This window comes from Brachypodium distachyon, chromosome 3, assembly GCF_000005505.3.
Source record: "Brachypodium distachyon strain Bd21 chromosome 3, Brachypodium_distachyon_v3.0, whole genome shotgun sequence".
NCBI classification, from domain to species: Eukaryota; Viridiplantae; Streptophyta; class Magnoliopsida; order Poales; family Poaceae; genus Brachypodium; species Brachypodium distachyon.
The window spans coordinates 52,299,841-52,312,718 of NC_016133.3; the positions used below are offsets into that span (position 1 = coordinate 52,299,841).

At 47.1% G+C, this 12,878-nt stretch overlaps 1 protein-coding gene across 2 annotated transcripts; it reads right to left on the bottom strand.

Moving 5' to 3' along the window:
- Positions 1-768: 768 nt before the first annotated feature.
- LOC100821218 (dof zinc finger protein 2) lies at positions 769-4,010 on the bottom strand. Of its 2 annotated transcripts, none has more exons than XM_014901486.2 (2): positions 3,614-4,010; positions 769-2,646 (listed from the first exon to the last, which is right to left on the bottom strand). In XM_014901486.2, exons 1-2 carry the CDS (start codon positions 3,635-3,637, stop codon positions 1,525-1,527), a joined length of 1,146 nt encoding a protein of 381 aa, XP_014756972.1. In that variant the 5' UTR covers positions 3,638-4,010; the 3' UTR covers positions 769-1,524. The 2 variants fall into 2 exon arrangements, with proteins under 2 accessions (XP_014756972.1, XP_014756973.1); XM_014901487.2 differs by lacking the exon at positions 3,614-4,010 and adding an exon at positions 2,943-3,455.
- Between the last annotated feature and the right edge of the window lie 8,868 nt (positions 4,011-12,878).

Consider the following 12,878-nt stretch of genomic DNA (forward strand, 5'->3'; position numbering starts at 1 on the left):
TGTAGGACATGGTTGCACCCGCACACATACCCAAACATACCATACCATATCTTATCTTCCTAATGGGTAGTCGTAGCAGGACATTAAATATGACGGTGGGTTTAGGAGAAGGTGAACGACTAGTATTCGGCAGGCCCCCATCCCCAGAAGAATGTTTTATGGCAGCCCCAGAATGGAATACATCTTTGTTTATGGGGGAAATGGTACGTTGTCCTAGTAGTTGTATGGTGAAAAACTGAAGACGAAGATAATTGCCACCGATGCCAGGCCGTAGCAACTCTCAGGCGACATGGAGGTGAACTTGCATTCAGAAGGACAAGATTAAAAAGAGAGTATGTATCCTGTACTGCTAGCTAGGTACACTTGACAAGGGAAAGGTCAGGTACGATCTTGTCACTTGTCAGGAATCAGGACGCAGGAGGGCGTGCAAGACGGTGATGAAGAGAGACCGAGGCCTGAGGGTACCTTGGGTTCAGAAAAATGGCATGGATCGTGCAAATGAGCGTGCCATGCACATACAGATGGCCTAACATATGATAATAATAGCATGTGGGAGAGAGAGAGAGTAAAAGTGTGGTGCTTGTCATACATACATATTCTCTCTTTCTCCATTCCGCTGCTTTTTCTCCTCCTCCCGCTAGTGCTTTTCATGGCTGGAAGATTCTTGGTTTTGGATGATGGCGAGATACGACATCTCAGAGCTAGCTAGCCTGCCTGCTATAAGAAAATGAACACAGGAGGTAGAGAGATGTGTCGACAGTTGTGCAGTTGAATAATGTCAAAGAAAGCATATATTAATGTACCCGTATAATGAACAGTAAAAATACAAATTACAAGATATTCTTAAGGCCCCCGGAGTGAGATGATTAGACTGTTACTGGGTAACCATCTACAAGATCAGCACAAGATTGAACTCTACACACTGCCAAACCAACTGTAGAAACAATGTGTTGACTTATGAGTGATCACCATGCACGATCGATGCAAGCCCACAAAATCAAAAGCCAATTGAAGCCCGGCAAATCAACCTGCGCGCAGCAAACATGCATAACTAACCTGGCCTATGCTTGGACTCGAATAATACAGTCAAAAGAAGCTTCAGTACAGTTTCTACATGGTATGCATGGACAAAATGAACAAGTGCTCCATGTCACGATAATCAGAAATGAGGGATTCAATTGGTGAAGATAATAAAATAGAAGCCGTATACCACACTCTAGTTCACCACCGCCCGTACTTAATCTGTGTACTCAGCTGTGTTAGCTAGCCCCTCCCCCCAAGTCGATTCACCACACACATGAACAAAAGCCGAGAAAATGAAGAAAAGGAAACACCAAGAAACAGTAGAAAACCCAAACCCAGCCAAAAGAGAGATCAAACACCCCATATGTAACACTAATCACCACCACCACCGCTTGCTTATTAACTCCTTGTCTCTATCCCCTATCATTTCCGCATGCTGACAACCGCGCATGCATGAGCCATGCATGTATGGCGCCGCCATGCACCAACCATCGGTCGGTCTCACCAAGACCCGCCGCCACCCCCGCCGCCGGCGTCATTGCTGCCGCCATTCCCGATCATGCTGTTGTTCCAGAACCCCAGGGTCTCATGGCCACCGCTGTTGTTACCGCCTTGGCCTTGGCCTTGATCTGCCTTGCTGTGCTCAAACTGGTCTCCCCCGGTTGCACCTCCAGCAGCCGCGCTCACCACCCCCGGCTTCAGGTCCTCGAAGGGGAACAGCATCCTTCCTGACGCCGCGCTCTCCTGCGCCCCCTGTAACCCAGCGCCATATCCCCCACCTGCACCCGTGTCCAGCGAGAACCCCAGCATGTTCTGAACCTGCTGCTGCTGCTGGTGATGTTGTTGCTGCTGCTGGTGTGGAGGCGCCGGCATGCGGAACTCGGGACCCAGCGCGAACCCGTACTCCGGGGGCATCGCTCCTAGCTGCATCCCTTGCGGCAGCGGCACGTAGCAGCCGGTGCTCCTCAGCAGCTCCATGGCCGAGAACGCGCCCTGGTGCATGCCGCCCCTGCCGCCGCCGTTGGCCGCCGCCATGACGGCGCTGCTCTCCAGGCTGGGGAACGACGCGGCGAACTCGGACGGGTGCAGCACGCGGCCGTGGTGGTGCGGGAACGCCAGGTTCAGGTCGTGCGCGCCGCCGCCCGCCTCGTGCTGCAGCATCAGCTTCGGGTTCTTGTTGGCTGCCGGCACCGTTCCTGCCGCGGCAGAGGTCGAGACGGCAGCCGCGGCAGCGGACGAGCTGGACGAGGAGCGCTTGTTCTTGCGTGAGCCGCCGCCGACGGGGACGTTGCGGAGGGATCCCCCCTCGGTCCAGTAGCGGCGGCACGTCTTGCAGAAGTAGCGCGGCTGCTGGAGGCTGTAGTTGTTGTAGTAGCAGAACTTGGTGTTTGTGGAATTGCACCGCGGGCAGTTGATCGCCTTCTCCTTCTGCGGCCGCGCCTTCCGCTCCGCCCCTCCTGCAGCTGCTGCCGCCGCCGGGGCTGCAGCGGGAGCCCTCTGGACGCCTTCAGGGCCAGAAGGCGGCGCCGGTGGTTGATTATTCTGGTTCTGGTTCGCCGCGTTAGGATTTTGGTTCCCCGCGGGCATCATCATCTCCTCCATCGGCTTCGCGAGCCCTAGCCCCTGTTGATGATGCACACATATTGCACCTGGTTAGTTAGATGTTCACAAGCCAAATCAATGCTAATCTACTACTAGTACTACTAGCAAGATGAACAAAAGAAGCCAAGAAGCATGGTTGTAGCTTGTATGTGAGAAAAAAATAGATGGGGGAAATGAGACGAGAGCGCCATGAGGTGTGAGGATTCTTATGGTGCAACAAAGAACCAAGCAAATGGATACAAAGTGAGATTAAAGGGAGAGGGGAAAGGAAAAAAGGTGAAAAAAAGGGAAGAGGAAAAGATGAGAGAGAAACACACCACCACACAAAACACAACTTTGTCTGTGCTCTTGTAGGGTTGTGCTTGTGGCTTAGCAGTGCTGCTACTACATCATCCGAGACATGGCTACTCTTTTGATGCAAGGTGCTGGGGCAGAGAGAGGGTAAAGGAGGAGAAAAGCTAGGAGAAAAGAGAGATGAAAAGGATGAGAGGAAAGGATAAGAAAGAAAGCAAGGAACAAAGGAAAAAAGAAAAGCGGTGCGTGTGCTCCTTTCAAGGATTAAAAGCGGAGACAGGGGAGAATTAAAGAGCCCAAGGCCCCGAGCTCGAAGCAAACGGAGAAGACAACACCACACAGACGCACAGAGAGACGGGGAGAGAGAGGAGATGACCATATATTGGCCATGTACGCATAGATCTACACAAGGAACAAAACGTTGGCCATGGCAGTACCCAAGAACAACAACAACAAAGGTGCCCAAGGCCATCATCTATTCATATCCCATCAAGGAAAGCCAGCGCAAAGATCAAGAGCACGCTAAAGAAGGAGAAATCCACCAAGACCACGGCGACAAGATCTACAAGAACAGAAGCCAAGCCTGCCAGCCCGTGGCGGGAGATCTTGCATGCATGGGCCGCCCTAGATGCATATGTCGATGTTGCAGCAGTTCCGATTTTAGATCGTCATGTACGAAGATTAATTAGCTTACCTGGTGCCAGTGGGCTGCATCCATGCAAAGATCGGGCACCAATCGCTAGCTCGATCACCGCAAGAAATTCTCGCCGCTATGAACAAGAGGAGAGAGCCGACGACGATGGAGAAGAGGAGGAGGCGCTCCTAGATGTCTCGAGCAAGCACGAGAGAGAGAGGCAAGGAATGTCTTGTGGATGACCGTAGTGGAATTGCTCCCCCTTCTCTCTCTCCTCCATATGTCATGACTCATGAGATAGTGGGATTCTTTTTTCAGTATTTTTTATGTCTCTAGAGAGCTGCAGGAAGGAGGAAGAGGGAGGGAAATTGCTGGCTGCGCTTCTTGGTAGTACTACTAGCATGTTTCTGCCCTGTGGGTGCTGGTGGTCGCCAAAAATCTGTCCGCGTAGGTCTCCAAGTGTGTTTTGTGTTGTTGCGAGTTTTGGGCCCTTGAGACTTCGGACACACAAACAAACCAGTCGGTGGAGTGAAACTAGTCAACCGAGTGCGCGCAGGGGAGCGGCTCTGAGAATGATGGTCCATGGGAGGACGATGGGGCCACGCTCGTGCGTCGGAGGCAGCGCCTCGTGCAAGCAACCAACCAGGGTGTTTTTAGCGTTTAGCAGTAAGTAGTATGAGCGACGTTGATGCTCGGACAGGTCGATCAGCTGCTCGGATGATGAGCCAACACCCTGGATCGATCAAAACTACTACTCCAGTACTGTAGCTCCCGCGTTAAATACGACCATTTCTAATCTAATCTAGTATTCTCCCCGTCCCATTGTACAAATCCACTTCATTTTTGTTGACGGAAGGAGGATATGCGAAACTGGTACAGAGTATTATCCGTTGCGCGTAACTAGCTAATCAGTTACTCCGTGGAGTATCTCAAAGTCTAATTTCAGACAGAAAAAGACAGAGAACTATAGAAAGAACTCAAACACGTCCATTCATCACCCATAATTTTCAGAATAAATTTAACAAAATCACACTTTTTATGTCAACTTTCTCGCAGAACCACAGTTATGACTAATTATCTCAATGAAACATAACTTTTGGGACCGACATTCTTAGACAATCCTAATCAGAAAATTAAGCAATTTGACATGATTCTGACAGACGTGGCCCATTGTGAGGTGCCGCGTGTTAACACTGACCCATTTTCATTTGCGACGTAGTCTTCCGACCCGACCTGATCCGCTAAATTGAAAGCCTACCTAGCAAATGAAACGGATCAAGGTTCACACGTGACACTTAATAGTGTGTCAAGTGGCTTAATTTAGCGGATTAAGGTTTTTTGATAAGGTCTTACCCAAAATAGTGATTTCTTAAGACATTTAGTCATAATTGTGGTTTTGTGAGAAGCTTGACACAAAAGTGTGGTTTTTTGAAATTTACACTAATTTTAATGTGGATCCGAAGCAAGTCGAGATTAATTTTATCATGCTGCATACGCCTGGTACCAAAGGACGTTGTCCTAAGTGGTAGCCTAATATTTGTAGTCCTTTCAAAAAAATTGTTTTTAGTGTGATGAAGTAAGATAATCCTTTAGATGATCAATATGTTTTAACTTTTCAACTTTATTTTTTTGTTATTTTTTTACGGACTATGGGAATATTAAATAAAAAGTTATATTGAGGAAAGTCAGGAAACAAACCACGGATTTTTTTTACCACAATATGTTATCCTTAGGGTAGTCTAATATTTGTTTTTACTATGACGAACACAACACTTACTAATTAAACATCGCTAAAACAAACGGCTAACTCATGATCTAAATTTTAATTTGTGTACTGATAAAATAAACGCGTACAATTTTACATTATGCAAACAGTGATCGACCAGTTGGCTCATATTCTAAACGTAATTGTGGAATAACTTAAAATTAAACTACTCCTCCGATCCATATTAGTTGTCGAAATATTACATGCATCTAGATGCTTTTTAAGCATAGATACATTCATATTTGGACAAATTTAAGACAATTAATATGGATCGGAGGGAGTACTACTTTTTAAAACACGATCTGCTTTCATACTCTAGGCGCGGTTTGATTGTTAATTATACTTTTCTAGGTATAATGAGGTTGACTAATTCTGCATTTCTAATGATTAATGATGCTTATGATCTGAATTTTATTTGATTTTATTACTCTAATATCATGTCCGTAACATGTCAGACCTACGGTACGTAGCCCAAAACTTAGTTTCTTATATAGTATTCTAAAATCACGTACAAATGACGCACGTCATATATACGTGATTAAAAAAACTAAAGATGTTCCCCACGCAATTGCGTGATACATCATGCATGCTGGTTAGTTCTTAAAAAAGAAGAAGATTAATATTCGAAGGATTGGTTATTCATCGGTTTCAAGAAAAATTCTTAAATCCGAGTCACATTTCTAATCAGTTTGATCATGTCTGACTATTCTTATCTACAGGTCATTTTATATGTGATTTACAAACTAAAAATTGAACTAACTTATCAGTATCGATCACTATAGTTGCGCACCTAAATAAGGTGCAATATTCGGCTTATTAGTAGTGTGCAACTTTAGGGCAATATATACCAGGCCATCGACAATTAGCAAAAGTGAGATTTGAATCATGGGAGGTGGAGATAAGATTGCATGCACCAATCAGGTCCAAAATTTACACCTGGGGCTTTGGGATCAATATATGTCCGGCCACGTGAGCCACACGATGGGGAACCAAGATATGCCTTGCATGTTACTAGTACTGAAACGCGACGTACAGGTCTAGCTTTAGTCGGGAGAGATGCAAAGAGGATTAGGCTGACACATGGTACGTGTCCGGCTGAGTGGGGTTGGAGAGAAGCGCAACGGGAAGGCCGCACATGTCAAAACCAGGAGGACATTTGCGATGGCAGTTTGTCAAGTGAGTGATCGGATCGGAGAGCATCGTGAACGAGGTGTGAGACACTGCCAGGGGCGGCTTAATTAGTGCGTTCTGATGCCAACGTTTTACTTACTTTTTGCTCATCACGACCCTCTTCGAAACATTGGTTGTACGTATACCCATATACGTGTTTGGACGCACATGTACACACGTGACCTTCGCAATTCGCAATGTTCTGATCCAACTCAAAGACGCGCCTAGGGTCCGGACGGCCGGGGTCGGAAATCGCACTCATCATCGGGGCCGGCCGGGCATTCTGCATGCCGAGGCAAAGGCGCGCGGGGCCCTCCCGCTCCGACAAGGGCCTAAAGCGGCCGCGCACGCCTGCTCGCCGGCCCGGGGCCCCTCTAGTGCGCGCGGATGGGGGTGGGAACTGCTGCCCCCTCCTGCCGCTGCCGCCGAACCAACGGACGGTGGCGATGCGATCCAAGAGAGAGAACGTGCGGGTGGGGACGCACGCACGCACACACGCGACGGGTGCGCGCCATTATTCCTTCGCCCCTGCACTGTACGTCCCCGGCCGTTTATTCATTCGCCTAAAACAACGGCCATGCTTGCTTCGTTCGACATCTGCGCCTAGCCAGGTCGACGCCTTCCTTTTTATAATTTGGCTGCTTTCTTCCGAAAAGCCAGTCCCTTCTGGCTAGGTAACAGAGTTTTTTCGGAAAGGTGAAAGATGAAAAGAACAATGCCAAGCCAAGATGGAGACACGGAAAGAAGACGAGCTTTCCCTCCTTGGATCATCATCTCGGTTTTCCGCCCCCTTTTTCATATCTCCTTTTCTCTCCGTCTCTTTTCGCCAATTTTCGTCCGCGATCGATCGAGAGCCTTTTGGGCTACGTGCTTTTAGTTAGTTCGTCGGTTTACGTTTCAGCTTTCAGGGGCACGCAGTTATTAGTCCTAAAAATATACTTCCAGAGCGATTAGCAACGCTCCCTGACAAGTACGATCCAAGGAGTGGCTAATCTAACCTATCCCACTTTACCCCGAAAGCCAGAAGATGGGAAGAAACCCCTTTTCCCGAATGATCACAAGTTCCCTCGAGACGTCCTAATGCTGTTTAGTGTCCCGCCTAGGTAGGTTTTATTAGTCGCAAACCAAAGGTGGTGAGCAAAGTATGAAAGGGAATAAAGCTGCCCACCGATTATACGCGTTTCGCTTTGAGACGCGAGATATGATTTTAAACCCGTCTCTTATCATGACTTGTGCAGTTTTATTTACGCAGGGTCGCTCACGCTTATATAAGATATTATTTGTTAGGCAGATTAAGCATTCATTGCTTTTGATCGGTTCAAAATTCCTCCACGTACGTGGCCCTTGTATATATGTACACGGCTATATATTCTAAGCTATTGGGAATAACTTTGGTCGACTAGTTAAATAATTCTCTGGTTACACAAGTCGCACGTCAAGATTTGTCAGGTCGCTCGATCGATCTCCTCGTGCTCACAATTAAGTCATGCACCGAACTGCAGTATCATTTCATCATTGTTTTGGGCGGTGAAAATGGAATACACGTCCATACGTTGATACGTGTATGCAAAACCAGATCCAGTGAAAACTGTTTCAGGCTAGCTTCTAGCGCGCTGATTAAGTAATTAATCAATAGACAAAATTAATGGAGACAGGTTACCTGCCACAGAGCTTCTATGCTGGCTACAGGATCGACGTGATACTGGCGAGCCGCGACTAGTGCCCCCTAAATTATGACCCGGGAATAAGTAGGCGCATGCAACGGCTCCTGCAAGAAGGCAGGATGACATGGTACGCACATGTTTCCGGGAGGAGCATATGCATGTAGTAGTAGTACTAGCGTGCAGCGGACACAGGGCAGGCAGGGCATGCACTGACTTCCACTGTGCCGAGACAGATCGAGAGAGACATCTTTACGAATTTAATGGAGTTGCCTCCCTCGTCTCGGTGAAAAAAGGGCTGCTCGCTCGCTGAACGCTAGGACGGCTTCCAGCTAGTTTCAACTCCTCTGTAGCTATAGGCTCCCCCCTTCCGTCCGCTGGCTATGATCCACGCCCCGACCGCCCGATAGTGGGCTGCTCAGGCAGCCTCGCCGTACAGTAGCTAGGTGATTCTAGGAGTAGCTCGCATGCGCGCAAGTATGATGTCTTTTGAGAAAAGTCGCTGTTAGAATCTTTTGAGCTTCGGACCTCGGTTTTCTGCTCCTTCCGTTAACCACGACAAGAATTTTAGAATGTATGGAGTAATTCTTAAAATCAACACTATTAAGCAGGAGTAGTATTCTCGTATTTCGTGAACAAAAATAATATATAAAATAAAATGGAGGGACTGTAACATGTTGATCTCCTATCGGAGTATGTTAGTTTGGCATTGTAAAAACAAACATATCTACCACTAAATATAACATAATGGGCCTGTGTGGTTCTTAAATCACTTTGAAGTTTCAATGCTTGCCCATCAAATATATAATCCTTGGTTCATTTTGACCTTTAAATATAAGATCGGGTAGTCTAAATTTTTTGAAAATTCCCCTTGATGCCTATATTATTATAATTGAATGGATTTGGAGTGCTTTTCGTTCTCCAACGACCCGGACATGGTTCCAGCTATAGTGCCCCTTGCCAGTCACCACCTTCTTGCCACGTTGTCCCATGGTCGTTCGTACCTTAGATCGCCTTCTGGTTTCCCACCGTGGCCTAGTTGATGTGTGTGCGGGACCTGGAAGGCTTCTTTAGACCTTAAGAGGTCTCTCATAAAAAAAACCCGAAAACTCGGGTCTGAGGCTCTGTATGGCCCATTTGCCTGCATCCTCCGTGTCCGTGAACGACCGATGGGAACCAGTTCCGTCCGGTTGGCGTCACAGCTCGAGCTAAAGCTTAACGATCAGACCTTAGTAGCCTGCCCGGCGATGCCCCGATTCACCATCCTCATGCGCCGTCATGAGCCTACCAATAGGACCCATCATTCCTCGTTGGACCCACAACGGTCGTCCCCCACATTGATTGCCGCCGGCAAGCACCCTACTGACGATACGGGGAGTAGTCTCACTACGGACATTGGCGCCTTCTCGTGCATCATCGCCAAGTCGATGGCCAAGCCCACCGCCCCCTTCCCACTATGCGCATCACGTGGTTCCTAGACATCGTGCGGCCTTTTTCTTGGGAAGTTCCACTGTCACGTGGGTCAAGAAGCGGCTCCTCCTCGAATCTCTCATTGCTACATGCTGCATTCTAAAAAAACACAACAACTTGAAAACACATTTTCGGTTGAGCACTAATTTTGAATGGATATATACATATGCTTTGTTATAGTTTTAAATAAAAGAATATCGTCGTTGCTGGCATTTTACTCTGAGGGTCGCTCAGCTTATGAAGATGAGTGATTTAGATCGTGGTCACTGGCTTCAACTGCTGAAATGTGGTCACTGGTTTCAACCCAAGTTTATCCTACCCTATAATTTGGCTAGCCAAAAAATTAGCATAGTTTTACTTACCCATGAGTTGGCTAATTAAAGTCCATTGCCATGTCAAATAGTTGACAACCATCCAAATAAAGACCAATATTTTGATCATGATAAAAAATGAACACGGTATATATTAGCACCAACTCAAATACGCCGGCCGACACCGTCAATGCTTAGCTTTTCTGTAGTCGAGTTTTTAGATCGATACACGCAATTTAAGACAACTCCTACAACTAGTCATGTTCATTGGTCAGTGTACACCAATGAGCGCGCCTTTATTTTGTTTCACGTCAAGGTGTAATAAGAGCCTTCTCGACAACAAAAGGGCCACGGTGGTTTTTCCCATATCGGTCCTTAGGCCGCAGGAGACGGTGGTTTGGCAAATTCGGGAAGTAGTGCCATTCTCTGAGTTCTGACTTGGTTTGTGGTTTGTACTTGTAGCCTAGTTACAGAAGAAGTCAACCTACATATGCAGTCATTCTCACGAGGGCTTGTGGTTATGGGCTTTGTCATTAATTGGGTTGCAATGGTGGAATGGACCACATGACCAGCCAAGCCGCCCACCGCCCTTTCCCTAAATGTGAAATTGTCCAAACACACATTGATCTCACTTGAAAAATGTCCTCTCTAAGTAAATTTTGTCTTCGTAGGTATGTTCACAGTTCACTCTTCTGGTATTTTAACCTTGGTTGCTAATGTTGTAACCTTCGTTTGATTTAGCAGTTCAAGAATGATCTATCGACCACGCTAGGTTTGCTGGCTAGCATGAACATAGACAGAGCATTTATACGAGGGTGCACAAGCACAAATTTTACCCTGTTCTAGCACTGATATCCACGTCGGTGCAACGATGACCCAGGGGTTATTTTTGCGCTCAGAATTACTGCTGCTACACGCGTACCTACACGCGTCCAGCGGTTGAAAAGCCAGTCCATGACGTGTCCCCATGACGCTGAATGCAGCGCGACACACTCTGCTGCGGTGACAAATATTTCACCGTAGTCGAAGAATCCGCGATGAAATCCGGAGGGGGCCCAGGTGTTGTCTAATCCCCTGGCAGTTCGACGTGGACTGCACGCTTCCTCCCCAGTGCAGTGGATGCTCGCGTCACCCCGAATCCAGCACCTTTCAACTCAGGAGGCAGGCCAACTGCCACTTTCACCCCCCTTATTATTTAAGCGCCATGACCCTGCTGCATCTCACATACATATACTACTACTGTTTGCTTTGTTTTTTTTCGTGTTATCGTTGTCAGGTTATTCTTCTTCCTTTCTTTTTTCTGTCCTGGAATTGTCTCATGCTGTTTGGGACCTTGCAAAGGCTCTGTGTGATGAACTGACAGGAGAGAAAACTATTGGGGTTATTGGAGGAGCGGAGCAAGTGTGGGCATGAGAGAAGTGGCAACAAGACAAGAGCGGTTTGTTTTTGTCCTGGCTAGGAAAACATTGGTTGGTCAAACGTGATGGTCGAGCTGGAAGTCAAGCATGGTCCCAAAATGGGTCAAGAATTTTTCCACCGAAAAATGTTTATACTACAGTAATATTTTTCGAACGTCTACAGTAATACTTTCTGAAGCACAACTTCACTGCTTCAAGAACTAAGGGCGTTCGTATCAATCAACAAACAAGAAAAAAAAACATGGTACCGCGTTGGTGTGAATTAATCAACATAACTTATAGATTGCGTAGGATCGAACATTAATTCATCACTGGCTGTATACACGTACATCGGTACATACCGTCTACCTAACATGCTATGCCAATTTGCGCTAAATCGCGACAACGTGCGGTTGTGCTAGAATCGGGCAAGAACGTCAACTACGTTGAAATACGCGCTAGGGAAACCGCCGTGATCTTCCAAAAGCTAAGGCCCTCGAATCAAGAATAACAAACCTACCCGTTATCTGCTTGAAATTCGTGATAGAAAGTCATGAGGGAGAAACAGAGCCTGCAGTCATCAGCTCCTCAGGCCTAATAACAAGGGAGGGATATATAACAACTGCAGTATATGGTTGCGAGAGACACGCAGCTGTCTGATGGCATTCGTCCTTTTCTCCCCCAGGGAACAAGCGTAGCGAAGCACGGAGCCTGTATATCTGTAGAGTGGCGACAGGCGCATCGCGACACCAACCCTCGCGAAGAATGTACAGGCCGAACCGCCTAAGTGCTAGCTTTCAGAACAACTTTCGAGCTAGGCGTCATATATAGGTTGGGCCTGCACTACTGCACCCGTGGTTGCTAGGGAAGTTGCGAAATTATTCGGCAGTTTGAGCAAAAGTTTACGTACTTGTCGTGTCATCAGTCACTTGCTTTATGATCCCTCGTTTGTTAACTCCCCTGGCCTTTTGGGTGAAGGTAATGGCTAGCCGTGAATCTCGACAAATTACGAACGAAAATTCTGAAGTGCACTAGTACTTGGTGTGCATATATCAACAGAACCACGCAAGCTGTAATCTTTTTCTCCGTACCATTTAAAACTAGCGGTCCACCTGTGTCACGTCGACAAGTAGACGGTGACCGAAGAATTTCTTTGGCACGCAACATTCCGTTGGATTCTCTTAACAGAAGAAAACCCGGCCGGCCACCTCCGTATTAACATAGGACGTACGAGAAGAAAATGGAGTTGAAATGAGGCTCCAAGTTCCAACACGAGTCTCGGACTGTCACTTCGTCCTCTCACCATCTCCACTTCATGTTATTCTATAGTAAACTTAGTCCTCAGGTGCATCAGACGAATGATACGGGATGGAACGGCCAGGTCAAATCAAATCCGCTGCATATCTCACCAAACACGCATACACTCATTGCCGTATACAGTCCATCATCACGTGCTAGTTCTAATTAATTCCTGTAACATACTATAACACCATCAACATTCTCAAGGATACGTTCTCCAAAAAATGATGTACAACTATATACAGGTGCAAC